The sequence below is a fragment of the Jaculus jaculus genome, chromosome 14 (genome assembly GCF_020740685.1).
Source record: "Jaculus jaculus isolate mJacJac1 chromosome 14, mJacJac1.mat.Y.cur, whole genome shotgun sequence".
Lineage (NCBI taxonomy): Eukaryota > Metazoa > Chordata > Mammalia > Rodentia > Dipodidae > Jaculus > Jaculus jaculus.
This window is the reverse complement of record NC_059115.1, coordinates 21614252-21633196: the sequence shown is the minus strand read 5'-3', so window position 1 is coordinate 21633196 and position 18945 is coordinate 21614252. Positions and strand designations below refer to the sequence as shown.

Here is an 18945-nt window from a genome sequence, read left to right as displayed (position 1 = left end):
TTTTCCTTCTCACACAGAAGCCCAATCATCTGTAGCTAGGATCCACATATGAGAGAGAATATGTGGCGCATGGCTTTCTTGGCCTGGATTACCTCACTTAGTATAATCCTTTCCAGATCCATCCATTTTCCTGCAAATTTCATAACTTCATTTTTCTTTAACACTGAGTAGAACTCCATTGTATAAATGTGCCATATCTTCATTATCCACTGATCAGTTGAAGGACATTTAGGCTGGTTTCATTTTCCAGCTATTGTGAACTGAGCGGCAATAAACATGGTTGAGCAAGTATTTCTAAGGTAATGAGATGAGTCCTTAGGATATATGCCTAGGAAGGCTATAGCTGGGTCATATCAATTTTTAGCTGTCTTAGGAACCTCCACAATGGCTGGACCAGATTGCATTCCCACCAACAGTGTAGAAGTGTTCCTCTTTTTCCATATCCTTGCTAGCATTTATGGTCATTTGTTTTCATGAGGGTAACCAATCTGATAGGAGTGAGACAGAATCTCAAGGTAGTTTTAATCTGCATTTCCCTGATGACTAGGGATGTAGAACATTTTTTTAGATGCTTATATGCCATCTGTATTTCTTCTTTTGAGAACTCTCTATTTAGTTCCATAACCCATTTTTTTAATTGGCTTTTTTGATTTCTTATATTTAACTTTTTGAGTTATTGTATATCCTAGATATTAATCCAGAATCAGATGTATGGCTAGCAAAGATTTTCTCCCATTCTGTAGTTTGCATCCTTGCTCTGTTCATAGTGTCTTTTTTTTTTTTGAAATGTTTTTTATTTATTTATTTATTTATTTATTTATTTGAGAGCGACAGACACGAAGAGAAAGACAGATAGAGGGAGAGAGAGAGAATGGGCGCGCCAGGGCTTCTAGCCTCTGCAAATGAACTCCAGACGCGTGCGCCCCCTTGTGCATCTGGCTAACATGGGACCTGGGGAACCGAGCCTCGAACCGGGGTCCTTAGGCTTCACAGGCAAGCGCTTAACCGCTAAGCCATCTCTCCAGCCCTCATAGTGTCTTTTGCCGTACAAACGGTTTGTAAATCCATTAGGTCCCAACAGTTAATCTGTGGTTTTATTCCCTGAACAACTGGGGTTATATTCAGAAAGTCTTTACCAAGACCAGTATGTTGAAGAGTTTCCTCTACTTTTTTCTGTAGCAGTTTCAGAGCTTCAGGTCTGATATTAAGGTCTTTGATACATTTGGACTTAATTCTTATGCATGGAGAGAGAGAAGGATCTATTTTCATCCTTCTACAGATATATAACCAGTTTTCCCAGCACCTTTTGCTGAGGAGGCCGTCTTTTCTCCAATGAGTATTAAAAATACTTATTTTAAGGGAGAGAGAGAAAGCAGCAGAGAGGATATGGGTGTGCCATGGCCTCCTAGCCACTGCAGACAAACTCCAGGTGCATGCACTACCTTGTGCATCTGGCTTATGTGGGTACTGGAGAATTGAACCTGAGTCCTTTGGCCTCCCAAGTGCTGGGATTAAAGGAGTGTGTCACCATGCCGAGACGATTTTTTTTTTTTTTTAATGAAGTAGCCAGGCATGGTGGCACAAACCTTAAATCCCAGCACTTGGGAGGCAGATGTAAGAAGATCACTATGAGTTTGAGGCCACCCTGAGAGTACATAGTGAATTCCAGGTTAGCCTGGGCTAGAGTGAGACGCTACCTCAAAAAGCAAAATTAAATAAATAAATAAAAGAGTTGTGGGTGTGTTTGTGTGGCTCAGCCTTGGAGTACCTGCCTAGAACTCCCTCTGACGGGCTGGAGGCTTTTGTCAGCAGTACAGCTCCACAGTAAGGGCCTGGGGGCTTGGCTTAGAGGTAGAACTCCTGCCTCGAACCCGCAACAAGGGGCTGAGGGTGTTACTCAGCTATAGGTTGCTTGCCTAGTTAGTGAGAGGCTCTGGGTTCTGTTCCAGTAGCAGGGGAAAAATTTTTTTTCTTCATAAAGGTGATACTTGCAGGTCATGGTGGCACATTCATTTAATCCCAGCACTTGGGAGGCAGTAGAACTGCTGTGAGTTCGAGGCCAGTCTGAGACTATGTAGTAAATTCCAGGTCAGCTGGGCTAGAGTGAGACCCTACTTTGAAAAACCAAAAAAGGTGATGTGATGGCTTGATTCAAGTGTCCCCCAAAACTCAGGTATTCTGAATGTTAGGTCCCCAGTGGGTGGCAAATTGGGAATTGAATCCTCCTGGAGGCAGTGTATTGTTGGGGGTGGGCTTATGGGCTTAGAGCCAGTTTCCCCTTGCTAGTGTTTGGTACACACTTTTCTTGCTGTTGTCCATCTGATGTTGGTCAGGAGGTGATGTCCACCATCTGCTCATGCCATCATTTTCCCCTGCCATCATGGAGCTTCCCCTTGAATCTGTAAGCCAAAATAAACTTTGTCCCCCCACAAGCTGCTCTTGGTCAGGTGTTTTCTGCCAACAACACGAACCTGACTGCAACAGGTGATATGTTACACCGAGTGTATTATGATCATGCTTTCATCCAGCAGTTCCCGTAAGACTGAAAACTAAGTCAGTCTTAAATGCCTACGAGGTCAAGGAAACCAGATATTTTCGTGAGGGTGAACTTGGCCGACCGGTAGACAGTTGAGAATAAGTTCTTATATTTTACATAACAGTTCACAGAGTTTAATCTTTTTTCTGTTGTTTTGTTTTTTCGAGGTAGGGTTTCACTCTAACCCAGGCTGACCTGGAATTCACTGCGCAGCCTCAGGGTGGCCTTTAAACTCATGGTGCTCCTCCTACCTCTGCCTCCTGAGTGCTGGGATTAAAGGCATGCGCCACCATGTCTGGTTTAGTTAATCATTTTAAAGACTCAAAAGACATCCTGCCTGGGCCAGTCCTGGGCCAAAGAGACAGGGAGACATGTGACAGCCTGCAACTATGGGGTAGGCCCCATAGTAAGCAGGACTACCTAACATCGTGGTGGCCCAGGGCTTGCCCAATTTAGCTGCTTGGGAGATGGAGACAGGAGGATCAAGAAGAGTTCAAGACCAGCTAGGTGTGGTGGCACACACCTGTAATCCCAGCACTAGGGAGGCAGAGGTAGAAGGATCACTGTGAGTTTGAGGTCACCCTGAGAGTACAGAGTGAATTCCAGGTCAACGGCTAGAGTGAGACCCTTCCTCAAAAAAGACAAAAAAAGACCATCCTGGAATCCATAGCAAGACCCGGTTTCAAAACCAAGAGCTGAGCCAGGCACGGTGGTGCACATCTTTAATTCCAGCACTCAGGAGGCAGAGGCAAGAGGATCACCAAGACCACCCTGAGACTACATGGTGTGTTCTAGGCTAGAGAGAGACCTTAATTTCGGGGGAAAAAAGAGAGAGCTGGAACTCCCACACAGTTGTGTGTGTCTGTAATCTCATCATTTAGGAGACTGAGGCAGGAGAATTGCTGGAACTTCAAGGTCCACCTGATATGCAAAGTATGTTCCAGGCCAGCCTGGTCTGTGGATTGACTTATTGCCTCCACAAAACAGAATAAAGCTGTATGTGGTGGTGCACGCCTTATAATCCCAGCATTTTGGGAGGCAGAGGTAGGAGGATCACCCTGAGTTTGAGGCCACCCTGAGACTGCATACTGAATTCCAGGCCAGCCTGGGCTAAAGTGAGACCCTACCTCGAAAAAACAGAAAAGAGAGAGAGAGGAAGGAAAGAAAGTAAGAAGAAAGAAAAAGGAGGGAGAGAGCCACTGAAACCACTTAAGAGTCACAGCTTAGAGCCAAGATCCCTACCAAGTTGACATTAAAGGGGAGGGGCGGGCCCTCCTCTCGGAAGGCGGCGTCAACTGCCGGGCTCGCCCCGTGGGGGATCTGCCGGGGCGCGGAGTCGGGCCCGCAGACCTGCCGCACGCACTGGACTGGGGACTCGCGGTGGAGGATGGCGCTGCGCTGGGGCGTCGTGTCTGCGGGTCTCATCGCCACAGACTTCGCCTCCGTGCTGAGCTCGCTGCCTCGCTCCGAGCACCAGGTGTTCCGCGCTCGCGACCCGGGGGGCACCCGAGTGGTCCCTGGTGGAGGGGGAGTGCAGTCCGAGGGAGGGTCACTTCAGTCTACTAGTCCCCAGGGCCATAAAGGACAGCTGTTCCCCTGCTGACCTACGTCCTGTTTTCAGGGTTTTTTTCGCCTAGATTTCACTTTAAACAAAATATTTTGTTTGTTTATTTGTTTGTTTGTTTGTTTATTTTGGGTTCGAGGTAGGGTCTTACGTTGACCTGGAATTCACTGTGTAGTCTCAGGGTGACCTGTAACTCACAGCGATCCTCCTACCTCTACCTCCCCAGTGCTGGGATTAAAGACTCGCACCGTCACGCCCGGCTTCATTTATTTATTTATGAGAGAGAGCAGAGAGAGAATGGGCGCTCCTGGGCCTCTAGCCACTGCAAACGAACTCCAGACACATGCACACCTTGTGCATCTGGCTTACGTGGATACTGGAGAATCGAACCTGGATCCTTAGAGTCCGCAGACAAGGGGGTTAATACTTGAGCCATCTCTCCAACTGCACCCCCTTTTCTTGAGACAGTTTCGCCATGCAGCCCAGCTCAGGCTGCTTTTTTTTTTTTTTTTTTTTTTTTTTTTTTTTTACATATATACATATTTGTTTGTTTGAGAGAGGGAGAGAGAGAGAATGGGTAAGTCAGGACATCCAGCCACTGCAAAGGAACTCCAGACACATGCATCACCTCGTGTGCGCATTTTGTGCATTCTGGGGAATCGAACCTGGGTCCTTTGGCTTTGCAGGCAAGTATCTTAACCGCTAAACCATCTCTCCAGCCCTCAGGCTGATCTTGACCTCTGTCTCTAGCCCCAAGTATTATAAGAATATGCTTTGAGGGCCGAAGAAATTATATAATCTGACTTTCTCTCAAATAAATTAAAAGAAAATACACACACACACACACACACACACACACACACATATATATATATTAATTAATTTATTTATTTGAGAGCGACAGACACAGAGAGAAAGACAGATAGAGGGAGAGAGAGAATAGGTGCACCAGGGCCTCCAGCCTCTGCAAACGAACTCCAGACACGTGCGCCCCCTTGTGCATCTGGCTAACGTGGGACCTGGGGAACCGAGCCTCGAACCGGGGTCCTTAGGCTTCACAGGCAAGCGCTTAACCGCTAAACCATCTCTCCAGCCCCTAATCTATTATTCTACTTACATATATACAATACCATACTATTAAGTACCCCCTCCCTTCCTTTCTCTTCCCTTTATGGCCTCTGCTACTGAGTTTTTTCCTTCTCACACAGAAGCCCAATCATCTGTAGCTAGGATCCACATATGAGAGAGAATATGTGGCGCATGGCTTTCTTGGCCTGGATTACCTCACTTAGTATAATCCTTTCCAGATCCATCCATTTTCCTGCAAATTTCATAACTTCATTTTTCTTTAACACTGAGTAGAACTCCATTGTATAAATGTGCCATATCTTCATTATCCACTGATCAGTTGAAGGACATTTAGGCTGGTTTCATTTTCCAGCTATTGTGAACTGAGCGGCAATAAACATGGTTGAGCAAGTATTTCTAAGGTAATGAGATGAGTCCTTAGGATATATGCCTAGGAAGGCTATAGCTGGGTCATATCAATTTTTAGCTGTCTTAGGAACCTCCACAATGGCTGGACCAGATTGCATTCCCACCAACAGTGTAGAAGTGTTCCTCTTTTTCCATATCCTTGCTAGCATTTATGGTCATTTGTTTTCATGAGGGTAACCAATCTGATAGGAGTGAGACAGAATCTCAAGGTAGTTTTAATCTGCATTTCCCTGATGACTAGGGATGTAGAACATTTTTTTAGATGCTTATATGCCATCTGTATTTCTTCTTTTGAGAACTCTCTATTTAGTTCCATAACCCATTTTTTTAATTGGCTTGTTTGATTTCTTATATTTAACTTTTTGAGTTATTGTATATCCTAGATATTAATCCAGAATCAGATGTATGGCTAGCAAAGATTTTCTCCCATTCTGTAGTTTGCATCCTTGCTCTGTTCATAGTGTCTTTTTTTTTTTTGAAATGTTTTTTATTTATTTATTTATTTATTTATTTATTTGAGAGCGACAGACACGAAGAGAAAGACAGATAGAGGGAGAGAGAGAGAATGGGCGCGCCAGGGCTTCTAGCCTCTGCAAATGAACTCCAGACGCGTGCGCCCCCTTGTGCATCTGGCTAACATGGGACCTGGGGAACCGAGCCTCGAACCGGGGTCCTTAGGCTTCACAGGCAAGCGCTTAACCGCTAAGCCATCTCTCCAGCCCTCATAGTGTCTTTTGCCGTACAAACGGTTTGTAAATCCATTAGGTCCCAACAGTTAATCTGTGGTTTTATTCCCTGAACAACTGGGGTTATATTCAGAAAGTCTTTACCAAGACCAGTATGTTGAAGAGTTTCCTCTACTTTTTTCTGTAGCAGTTTCAGAGTTTCAGGTCTGATATTAAGGTCTTTGATACATTTGGACTTAATTCTTATGCATGGAGAGAGAGAAGGATCTATTTTCATCCTTCTACAGATATATAACCAGTTTTCCCAGCACCTTTTGCTGAGGAGGCCGTCTTTTCTCCAATGAGTATTAAAAATACTCATTTTAAGGGAGAGAGAGAAAGCAGCAGAGAGGATATGGGTGTGCCATGGCCTCCTAGCCACTGCAGACAAACTCCAGGTGCATGCACTACCTTGTGCATCTGGCTTATGTGGGTACTGGAGAATTGAACCTGAGTCCTTTGGCCTCCCAAGTGCTGGGATTAAAGGAGTGTGTCACCATGCCCAGATGATTTTTTTTTTTTTTTAATGAAGTAGCCAGGCATGGTGGCACAAACCTTAAATCCCAGCACTTGGGAGGCAGATGTAAGAAGATCACTATGAGTTTGAGGCCACCCTGAGAGTACATAGTGAATTCCAGGTTAGCCTGGGCTAGAGTGAGACGCTACCTCGAAAAGCAAAATTAAATAAATAAATAAAAGAGTTGTGGGTGTGTTTGTGTGGCTCAGCCTTGGAGTACCTGCCTAGAACTCCCTCTGACGGGCTGGAGGCTTTTGTCAGCAGTACAGCTCCACAGTAAGGGCCTGGGGGCTTGGCTTAGAGGTAGAACTCCTGCCTCGAACCCGCAACAAGGGGCTGAGGGTGTTACTCAGCTATAGGTTGCTTGCCTAGTTAGTGAGAGGCTCTGGGTTCTGTTCCAGTAGCAGGGGAAAAATTTTTTTTTCTTCATAAAGGTGATACTTGCAGGTCATGGTGGCACATTCATTTAATCCCAGCACTTGGGAGGCAGTAGAACTGCTGTGAGTTCGAGGCCAGTCTGAGACTATGTAGTAAATTCCAGGTCAGCTGGGCTAGAGTGAGACCCTACTTTGAAAAACCAAAAAAGGTGATGTGATGGCTTGATTCAAGTGTCCCCCAAAACTCAGGTATTCTGAATGTTAGGTCCCCAGTGGGTGGCAAATTGGGAATTGAATCCTCCTGGAGGCAGTGTATTGTTGGGGGTGGGCTTATGGGCTTAGAGCCAGTTTCCCCTTGCTAGTGTTTGGTACACACTTTTCTTGCTGTTGTCCATCTGATGTTGGTCAGGAGGTGATGTCCACCATCTGCTCATGCCATCATTTTCCCCTGCCATCATGGAGCTTCCCCTTGAGTCTGTAATCCAAAATAAACTTTGTCCCCCCACAAGCTGCTCTTGGTCAGGTGTTTTCTGCCAGCAACACGAACCTGACTGCAACAGGTGATATGTTACACCGAGTGTATTATAATCATGCTTTCATCCAGCAGTTCCCGTAAGACTGAAAACTAAGTCAGTCTTAAATGCCTACGAGGTCAAGGAAACCAGATATTTTCGTGAGGGTGAACTTGGCTGACCGGTAGACAGTTGAGAATAAGTTCTTATATTTTACATAACAGTTCACAGAGTTTAATCTTTTTTCTGTTGTTTTGTTTTTTCGAGGTAGGGTTTCACTCTAACCCAGGCTGACCTGGAATTCACTGTGCAGCCTCAGGGTGGCCTTTAAACTCATGGTGCTCCTCCTACCTCTGCCTCCTGAGTGCTGGGATTAAAGGCATGCGCCACCATGTCTGGTTTAGTTAATCATTTTAAAGACTCAAAAGACATCCTGCCTGGGCCAGTCCTGGGCAAAAGAGACAGGGAGACATGTGACAGCCTGCAACTATGGGGTAGGCCCCATAGTAAGCAGGACTACCTAACATCGTGGTGGCCCAGGGCTTGCCCAATTTAGCTGCTTGGGAGATGGAGACAGGAGGATCAAGAAGAGTTCAAGACCAGCTAGGTGTGGTGGCACACACCTTTAATCCCAGCACTAGGGAGGCAGAGGTAGAAGGATCACTGTGAGTTTGAGGTCACCCTGAGAGTACAGAGTGAATTCCAGGTCAACGGCTAGAGTGAGACCCTTCCTCAAAAAAGACCAAAAAAGACCATCCTGGAATCCATAGCAAGACCCGGTTTCAAAACCAAGAGCTGAGCCAGGCACGGTGGTGCACATCTTTAATTCCAGCACTCAGGAGGCAGAGGCAAGAGGATCACCAAGACCACCCTGAGACTACATGGTGTGTTCTAGGCTAGAGAGAGACCTTAATTTCGGGGGGAAAAAGAGAGAGAGAGCTGGAACTCCCACACAGTGGTGTGTGTCTGTAATCTCATCATTTAGGAGACTGAGGCAGGAGAATTGCTGGAACTTCAAGGCCCACCTGATATGCAAAGTATGTTCCAGGCCAGCCTGGTCTGTGGATTGACTTATTGCCTCCACAAAACAGAATAAAGCTGTATGTGGTGGTGCACGCCTTATAATCCCAGCATTTTGGGAGGCAGAGGTAGGAGGATCACCCTGAGTTTGAGGCCACCCTGAGACTGCATACTGAATTCCAGGCCAGCCTGGGCTAAAGTGAGACCCTACCTCGAAAAAACAGAAAAGAGAGAGAGAGGAAGGAAAGAAAGTAAGAAGAAAGAAAAAGGAGGGAGAGAGCCACTGAAACCACTTAAGAGTCACAGCTTAGAGCCAAGATCCCTACCAAGTTGACATTAAAGGGGAGGGGCGGGCCCTCCTCTCGGAAGGCGGCGTCAACTGCCGGGCTCGCCCCGTGGGGGATCTGCCGGGGCGCGGAGTCGGGCCCGCAGACCTGCCGCACGCACTGGACTGGGGACTCGCGGTGGAGGATGGCGCTGCGCTGGGGCATCGTGTCTGCGGGTCTCATCGCCACAGACTTCGCCTCCGTGCTGAGCTCGCTGCCTCGCTCCGAGCACCAGGTGTTCCGCGCTCGCGACCCGGGGGGCACCCGAGTGGTCCCTGGTGGAGGGGGAGTGCAGTCCGAGGGAGGGTCACTTCAGTCTACTAGTGCCCAGGGCCATAAAGGAGAGCTGTTCCCCTGCTGACCTACGTCCTGTTTTCAGGGTTTTTTTCGCCTAGATTTCACTTTAAACACAATATTTTATTTATTTGTTTGTTTATTTGTTTGTTTGTTTGTTTGTTTGTTTTGGGTTTTCGAGGTAGGGTCTTACGTTGACCTGGAATTCACTGTGTAGTCTCAGGGTGACCTGTAACTCACAGCGATCCTCCTACCTCTACCTCCCCAGTGCTGGGATTAAAGACTCGCACCGTCACGCCCGGCTTCATGTATTTATTTATGAGAGAGAGCAGAGAGAGAATGGGCGCTTCGGGGCCTCTAGCCACTGCAAACGAACTCCAGACACATGCACAACTTGTGCATCTGGCTTACGTGGATACTGGAGAATCGAACCTGGATCCTTAGACTCCGCAGACAAGGGGGTTAATACTTGAGCCATCTCTCCAACTGCACCCCCTTTTCTTGAGACAGTTTCGCCATGCAGCCCAGCTCAGGCTGCTTTTTTTTTTTTTTTTTTTTTTTACATATATACATATTTGTTTGTTTGAGAGAGGGAGAGAGAGAGAATGGGTAAGTCAGGACATCCAGCCACTGCAAAGGAACTCCAGACACATGCACCACCTCGTGTGCGCATTTTGTGCATTCTGGGGAATCGAACCTGGGTCCTTTGGCTTTGCAGGCAAGTATCTAAACGCTAAACCTCTCCAGCCCTCAGGCTGATCTTGACCTTTGTCTCTAGCCCCAAGTATTATAAGAATATGCTTTGAGGGCCGAAGAAATTATATAATCTGACTTTCTCTCAAATAAATTAAAAGAAAATACACACACACACACACACACACACACACACACACATATATAAATTAATTAATTTATTTATTTGAGAGCGACAGACACAGAGAGAAAGACAGATAGAGGGAGAGAGAGAATAGGTGCACCAGGGCCTCCAGCCTCTGCAAACGAACTCCAGACACGTGCGCCCCCCTTGTGCATCTGGCTAACGTGGGACCTGGGGAACCGAGCCTCGAACCGGGGTCTTTAGGCTTCACAGGCAAGCGCTTAACCGCTAAGCCATATCTCCAGCCCTATATATATATTTTATATATATCTATATATATATATATAGATATATATAAAATAAGCCTCTGCCTAGTGGCAGACACCTTTAACCCCAGCACCCGGGAGACAGAGGTAGGAGGATTGCCTTGAGTTCAAGGCCACCGTGAGACTACATAGTGAATTCCAGGTCAGCCTGGACCACAGTGAAACCCTACCTTGGAAAAAAAAAAAAAAAGAATAAACCTTGATATTCAGCAGAAATCTGGCTTTCCTATAATCCCAGTGCCCACCCCTCCCCCCGCCTCCACCCCCAGCAGTGTCATCTATCCATTTTGGAAGAAACCATCATCTTCCTACTCCAGTCCCCTCACCTATCTCACATCCCCATCTTCCACCATAGCCAACACTTTACGGACTGACCCCAGTGCCCCTTCCAGGTGGTTGCTGTGGCTGCCAGGGACTTGAGTCGGGCAAAGGAGTTTGCACAGAAATACAACATCCCTAAAGCATATGCCTCCTATGAGGAGCTGGCCAAGGACCCAAATGTGGGTGAGTGACCAGGGCACTGCTCCCTAACTGTGCTCAGTTCTCACTTTCTCTGGACTCTGAAAAGACCTGGGCTGAGGGAAGCAATTACAAGAAGATACTTGCCCAGAGATTGGTTCGTGGACATTTGTGTGTGGTGGGTGGGTGGGGGAACGCAGAGTTCAAGGTAGGGTCTTGCTCTAGCCCAGACTGACCTGGAATTCACTATGTAGTCTCAGGCTGGCCTCAAACTCACAATAACCCTCCTACCTTGGCCTTTGGAGAGCTGAGATTAAAGGCATGGGTCACCACATCCAGCTAGTTAGTAGGTTTTTAAAACATATTTTATATATTTGCAAGGAGAGAGAGGGAGATAGAATGGTCTTTTGCCACCACAAATGAACTCCAGATACATGTGCCACTTTGTGCATCTGTCATTACATGGGTACTGGGAAATTGAACCCAGGTTGTGAGATCACAAGCAAGTGCCTTAACCACTGAGCAATCTCTCCAGCCCCTGGTTCATAGATATTAAATTATTATTAGGGATCAGGCCTCCGTATTAAGACCAAGGCCTATTTTTTTTTTTTTTTTTGAGGTAGGGTCTCACTCTGGTCCAGCCTGACCTGGAATTAACTATGTAGTGTCAGGGTAGCCTCAAACTCATGGCGATCCTCCTACCACTGCCTCCCGAGTGCTGGGATCAAAGGCTTGCATCACCATGCCCAGCTGAAGGCCTAAATTTCTAAAGAAGCCAAGGGAACCTGGTGAGGGATTGCTTGTTTTCAGTACTGGGGATGAAACCTAGGGCCTTGGACATGCTAGGCAAGTGCTCTATCACTAAGCTATATTTCTAGCACCCCTCCCTTTCCCATCTCTGTGTTTGTTTGTTTTTGTTTATTTGAATTTTTTGGAGGTAGAATATCATTCTAGCCTATGCTGACCTGGAACTCATTCTGAGGCACTAGGCTGGCCTTGAACTCACAGCAATCCTCCTACCTCTGCCTGTGAGTTCTGGGAATAAAGGTGCCCTCCACCATGCCTGGTGTATCTCTGTGGCTTTTTAAAACAGGATCTCACTATGTGGCCTCAAAACTGGTGATGCTCCTGCCTCAGCCTCCAAGCGCTGAGTAGTTCCTTCCCAATGGGAGGACTAGGGTGATGTCTATTTGTTTTCCCTAGACACTGGGAGTAGCGCCTCTCAGTGTGGATGGGCTGCTGAACTATTGCCTTCCTTCCTTCTTCCCCAGATGTTGCCTACATTGGCACCCAGCACCCCCAGCATAAGGCCACGGTGCTCCTCTGCCTGGCAGCAGGCAAGGCTGTCCTGTGTGAGAAACCCATGGGCGTGAATGCTGCAGAAGTTCGGGAGATGGCTGCTGAGGCCAGAGCGCGAGGTCTCTTCCTTATGGAGGTGAGCCCTAAGGGACCCTTCTAACATCCAATTAGGACCACCAGGCACACCTGGTAGTACTAAACACGTTTGCCAGAGGACATTTTTAAATATTTGATTTACTTGTTTGAGAGAGGCAGATAGAGAGAATGGGCACACCAGAGCCTTTAGCCACTGCAAACAAACTTCAGACCATGAGCCACCTTGTGCATCTAGCTAATGTGTGTACTGGGGAATTGAACCTAGGTCCTTAGGTTTACCGGGTAAGCACCTTAGCCGCTAAGCCATCACTCCAGTCCCAGAGGGCATGCCAGGACCTCTAGGCACTGCAAATAAACTCCAGACACATGTGCCACCTTGTACATCTGATTTACATGGGAATTGAACTCTGGTCCTTAGGCTTTGCAGTCAAGTGCCTGAACCGCTGAGCCATCCCATCAGCCCCACTCCAATTTTGACAACTTCCATAATTGTAAAAAATACCCCATAATTTCCTCCCTTCACCACTTTCCCCTTTGAAACTCCACTCTCCATCATTATACCCACCTCCTCTCAACCAGTCTCTCTTTTATTTTGATGTCATGATCTTTTCTTTCTATTATGATGGTCTTGAGTAGGTAGTGTCAGGCACTGTGAGGTCATGGATATCCAGGCCATTTAGCATGTTGTAAGGAGTCCTACCCTTCCTTTGGCTCTTACTTCTTTCTGCCACCTTTTCCGCAATGGACCCTGAGCCATGAAAGGTGTGATTGAGATATTTCAATGCTGAGCATTCCTCCGTCAATTCTTCTCAGCACCTTGGTGCCTTCTGAGTCATCCCAAGGTCACTGCCATCTGAAAAGAGAAGGTTCTGTAGCCAAAAGTGAGAGTAGAATTAATGTATCGGTATGAACATTAAGAGAAGTGCTTATTGTGCAGTTTGGTGAGCATAGTATACACATTTAGCCAAACAGCAGCAGACGTTACACCCCTAGGGCTCATGACTACCCCTGTTGTAGGTTTTCAGTATCAGAGATGTATTCCCTCCCATGGAGGAGGACTCCAGTCAAATTAAAGGGCAGTTGGTTTCCCCCATAATAGTCGTGTCACTATTGCACCTATTGGCTCATTTGGCCTGACTGGCCAAATATAAGGCTTGCAGTGTCCACTGTAGGGTATCTTCACTGGTGATTTCTCTCTCTCCCATTGAACTGCATGCACTGTAGCTTTTTTCCAGGTTTCTGTCAGCTGCTCTACATGGAGGAGGTTTTCAGCTCAGCTACAGCAGGGTTTCTCAGTGACCTTGCAGCCCAAGTATGTGGAGTATTCAGCAATAGGGTCTTACCATGTATTCCTGGTGGGAAACCAAGGGCCTTGGCAATGAATGGCCTATAATGTTTTGAGGGCATCAGGGACCTCCCTGGCCAACAACTCACAGGAAGGTATCCCATTCCTGGCACTGCAATTTTCTAGTAACAATCTATGCCTCCTGAGTGTTCCATTGTCTAAAAAAGTAGGTTTCAGTAAGTTAAAAAGGAGACATAAAGGGTAGAGAAAGGAAGGGAAGAGGATACTTAATAGGTTGATATTGTACATATGTAATTACAATGAATGTAATGGGGAGGTAATATGATGGAGAATGGAATTTCAAATGGGAAAGTGTGGGGGTGGGGAGGGAGGGAATTACCATGGGATATATTTTATAATCATGGAAAATGTTAATAAAAATTAAAAAAATAAAAATGAAAAATAAATAAATAAACTTCAAACAATAACAACCAGGAAAAAAAAAAAGTAGGTTTCCATATGATTTATTTATATCCTTAGATTTTGATTAGCCCTGCCTCCACCTTTTCTTTACTCAATCTCTTCCCCTGACCTCACTTAGGCCTTTTCACCCCATTAACCTATTCTTCTACTTACATATATACAATACCATCCTATTAGTTCCCCTCGCCCTCCCTTTATATTCCCTTTATATCTCCTTTTTACCTTACTAGCCTCTGCTACTGAGTTTTCTTCCTACTCACACAGAAGTCACCCAATCATTTGTAGCTATGATCCACATATAAGAGAGGACATGCAACGTTTGGTTTTCTGGGCCTGGGTTATCTCACTTAGTATAATCCTTTCCAGATGAATCCATTTTCCTGCAAATTTCATAACTTCATTTTTCTTTACCACTGAGTAGAACTCCATTGTATAAATGTGCCATATCTTCATTATCCACTCATCAGTTGAGGGACATCAAGGCTGGTTCCATTTCCTAGCTATTGTGAATAGAATGGCAATAAACATGGTTGGGAAAGTATCTCTAAGGTAGTGAGACGAGTCCTTAGGGTATATGCCTAGGAGAGGTATAGCTGGGTCATATGGTAGATCTATTTTTAGCTGTCTCGGGAACCTCCACACTGATTTCCACAATGACTGGACCAGATTGCATTCCCACCAACAGTGTAGAAAAAGGGTTCCTCTTTTTCAGCATTCTCACCAGCAGTTATGATCATTTGTTTTCATGATGGTTGCCAATCTGAAAGGAGTGAGATGGAATCTCAACGTAGTTTGAATCTGCATTTCTCTGATGACTAGGGATGTTGAACTTTTTTTTAGATGATTATATGCCATCTGTGTTTCTTCTTTTGAGAAGTCTCTATTTAGTTCCATAGCCCATTTTTAAACTGGGTTGTTTGATTTCTTATTTAATTTTTTGAGTTCTTGGTATATCCTAGATATTAATCCTCTATGAGATGCATAGCTGCTATATCTGCCCTTGTGCCATACTGTTTTTGTTACTATGGCTCTGTAGTATAGGTTAAAATCAGGTATGGTGATACCACTAGCCTTATTTTTGTTGCTCAAAACTGTTTCAGATATTCAAGGTTTTATATGCTTCCAAATGAATTTTTGGATTGTTTTTTCACTTGTGTGAAGAATGCCATTGGAATTTTCATGGAGATTGCATTAAATGTGTAGATTGCTTTGATAAGATTGCCATTTTAGCAATATTGATTCTTTCGGCCCAAGAACAAGAGATGTCTTTCTTTTTTTTTTTTTTTTTTTTTGTTTTGTTTTGTTTTTCGAGGTAGGGTCTCACTCTGGTCCAGGCTGACCTGGAATTAACTCTGTCATCTCAGGGTGGCCTTGAACTCATGGCAATCCTCCTACCTCTGCCTCCCAAGTGCTGGGATTAAAGGCGTGCGCCACCACGCCCGGCCCAAGAGATGTCTTTCTATTTCCTAGGGTCTTCTGCAATTTCTTGCTTGAGCGTTTTAAAGTTTTCATTGTAGAGATCCTTCACTTCCTTGGTTAGGTTTATTCAAAGGTACTTTTTTTTTTTATATATATACAATTCTGAATGGGAGTGATTCTCTGATTTCATTCTCTGTGTGTTTATTGTTAGTATATAGGAAGGCTACTGATTTCTGTGTGTTTATTTTGTATCCTGCTACTTGGCTATAGGTGTTTATCAGCTCTAACAGTTTGCTGGTAGAGTTTTCAGGATCCTTATGTACAGAATCATGTCATGTGCAAATAATGATAATTTCATCTCTTCCTTTCCAATTTGTATCCCTTTTATGTGTGTCTCTTGCCTTATTGCTATGGTTAAGACTTACAGTACTATATTAAATAAAAGTGGGGACAGTGGACACCCTTGTCTTGTTTCTGATTTTAGTGGAAAAACTTCCACTTTTTCCCCATTTAGTAATATGTTGGATGTAAGCTTGTCATAAATAGCTTTTATTATGTTGAGATATGTTCCTTCTATTCCCAGTGTCTGTAGGACTTTTTGTTAATTTTTAATTTTTTTATTAATTAGTTTTGTATTCAGCAAATACAGTCAGTTTGGTACCATTATTAGGTTCACCCATGACTTACCCACTTCCCTTGGCACCTCCTTGTTGAGGTATATGTGTCATGCATTGTGGAGTTAGGCCTCAGTTATGGGTAGGATAAATGTCTCTGCATATCATGACCCAACCTGTTTTTTTTTTTATTGCTTATTTCTTGGAGGCAACAAATTGAAGGATCCTCCTTTTTTTTTTAATTTATTTAAAATAATCTTTTATTGCTGTTTTTTTCAAGGTAGTGTCTTACTTTGGCTCAGGCTGAACTGGAATTCTCTATGTAGACTCAGGGTGGCCTTGAACTCACGGTGATCCTCCTACCTCTGCCTCCCGTTTGCTGGGATTAAAGGTGTGTGCCACCACGCCCAGCTCCCTAATCTTTATTTCTTCCCATCTATTAATTTTTAGTTTGCCTTGTTCTTGTTTTTCCAAGGCTTTAAGGTGAAGCATTAAGTTGTTTACTTGTGACCTTTCTAATTTCTTAATGTAGTAGCTTAAATCTATATATGTCCCTCTTAGGACTGCCTTCATTGTGTCCCAAAGGTTTTGGTATGTTGTGTTCTCATTGTCATTTGACTCTATGAATTTTTTGATTGCTTTCTTGACTTCTTCATTGACCCATTCATCATTTAGTAGTGTATTGTTTAGTTTCCATGATCTATCTTTTCTTGCTATTGATTTGTAGTTTGATCCCATTGTGATCAGTTAGAGTACAAGAAATTATTTCAATTTTTCTGGATATGTTGAGATTTGTTTTGTGTCCTAATATATGGTCTATTTTAGAGAATGTTCCATGTTCGGCTGAAAAGGATGTATATTCTGCAGCATTTGGATGAAATGTTCTGTAAATATCCGTTAGGTCCGTTTCTATGATCTCATTTATTCCAGATGCATCTGTGTTTATTTTTTTGCTGGATGACCTGTCAATTGATGAGAGTGGGGTGTTGAAGTCACCCATAACTACTGTGTTTGGTGTTATCTGTGACCTTATTTCTAATAGCATTTGTTTGAGGAAGTTGGGAGTCCCCATGTTCGGTGCATGTTTAGGATTGTATTGTCAACCTGCTGGAATGTTCCTTTAATCAATATAAAGTGACCTTCCTTATCTTTCCTAATGTTGGACTGAAATCTACCTTGTCAGATATTAGGATAGCAACCCCTGCTTGTTTTCTGGGCTCATTTGCTTGAAACACCATTTTCCAGCCTTTTACCCTAAGATAGTGTTCATCCTTTGTAGAAAGGTGAGTTTCTTGGAGGCAACAAATTGAAGGATCCTCCTTTTTTTTTTAATTAATTAATTTATTTATTTGAGAGCGACAGACACAGAAAGACAGATAGAGGGAGAGAGAGAATGGACACGCCAGGGCTTCCAGCCTCTGCAAATGAACTCCAGACGCATGCGCCCCCTTGTGCATCCGGCTAATGTGGGACCTGGGGAACCGAGCCTCAAACCGGGGTCCTTAGGCTTCACAGGCAAGCGCTTAACTGCTAAGCCATCTTTCCAGCCCGGATCCTCCTTTTTAACCCAGTCTGCAAACCTATAGTTTTGGTTGGAGCATTGAGGCAGTTGATATTAAGAGTTACGATTGAACGGGGTGTATTTATTTTTGCCATTTTTCTTGTTTTGTAGTTCTTCCAGTTTTACCTTTGCTTTCTGGTATTAACTAGTATTTGAGTACAGTTTGATTTTTCCAGGTTCCTTATATGTGTGCTTTTCTTTCTCTTCAGCATGGAGGATCCTTTCAAGTATTTTCTGTAGAGCTGGTTTTGTCTTCAAATATTCCTTGAGCCTGCTTTTGTTGTGGAATGTCATTTATCCATCTATCTGAATGGATAGCTTTGTAGGACAAAGTAACCTTGGTTGACAGTTGTTATCTTTCAGAACTTGGAATATATTGTTTCAAGCCCTTCTGGCTTTTAAAGTTTGTGTTGAGTAATCTGCTATGATCCTGATATGCTTGCCTTTGTATGTGACTTGATTTTTCTGTTTAACTGCTTTCAGTATATTTTCTTTGGTTTGTATGTTTGATAGTTTAAATATGGTGAGGAGAGGTTCTTTCCAGGTTTTGTATTTTTGGTATCCTGAAGGCTTCCTGTATCTGCATTGGCATCTCTTTCCCAAGTTGGGGGAAGTTTTCTCTAAGATTTTGCTGAAAACGCCTACTATGCCTTTGGAGTGAACTTCTCCTTCTTCTACTATACCCTGAATTCTTATGTTTGATCTTTTCATAGTGTCTTGAATATTTTGAAATTCCCATTCATACTTTTCTATTAGTTTGTCTTTCTCTTTGTTGGAGTGTATTAGATCTGCCACCTGGTCTTCTAGCTTAGATATGTTGTCCTCTCCTTCATCCATTCTACTGGTGAGATTTTCTGCAGTTTTTTTTTTTTTTTTAATTTCATTGCCTCTGTTCTTCATTGCTAGTAATTCTGACTGGTTTTTATTATTTCCATTTCCTTATTTATGTCTTGTATTGACCCCCTCATTTCATTAAATTGGTTTCCTGTGTCTTCTTTGAGTCCTTTGAATTCCTCTTTCATTCCTTTGATTTCCTTGAACATACATATAATCATTCTTTTGAAATCTTTCTCAGGCATTTCCTCTAAATCAGTAGCACTGGAGGTCATTTCTGATGCATTAATCCTTTTTGGTGGATTTGTATTGTCCGGATTTTTTGTGTTTCTTATGTTATAATGTACATATTTTTGTATCTTGGATTAACTTAATGCTTGGATT

The 18945-nt window shown here is 44.1% G+C and overlaps 1 protein-coding gene across 1 annotated transcript in view; it reads left to right on the top strand.

Annotated features, from left to right (window-relative positions):
- Nucleotides 1-9182: 9182 nt before the first annotated feature.
- The window catches only part of Dhdh (dihydrodiol dehydrogenase), a 30752-nt gene continuing 20989 nt past the window's right edge, over nucleotides 9183-18945 (top strand). Inside the window, exons 1-3 of the mRNA XM_045134245.1 lie at nucleotides 9183-9309; nucleotides 10904-11015; nucleotides 12242-12405. Of these exons, the coding sequence (XP_044990180.1) occupies nucleotides 9220-9309; nucleotides 10904-11015; nucleotides 12242-12405 (366 nt within the window). The 5' untranslated portion in view covers nucleotides 9183-9219. The remainder of the gene's footprint in view (nucleotides 9310-10903; nucleotides 11016-12241; nucleotides 12406-18945) is intronic.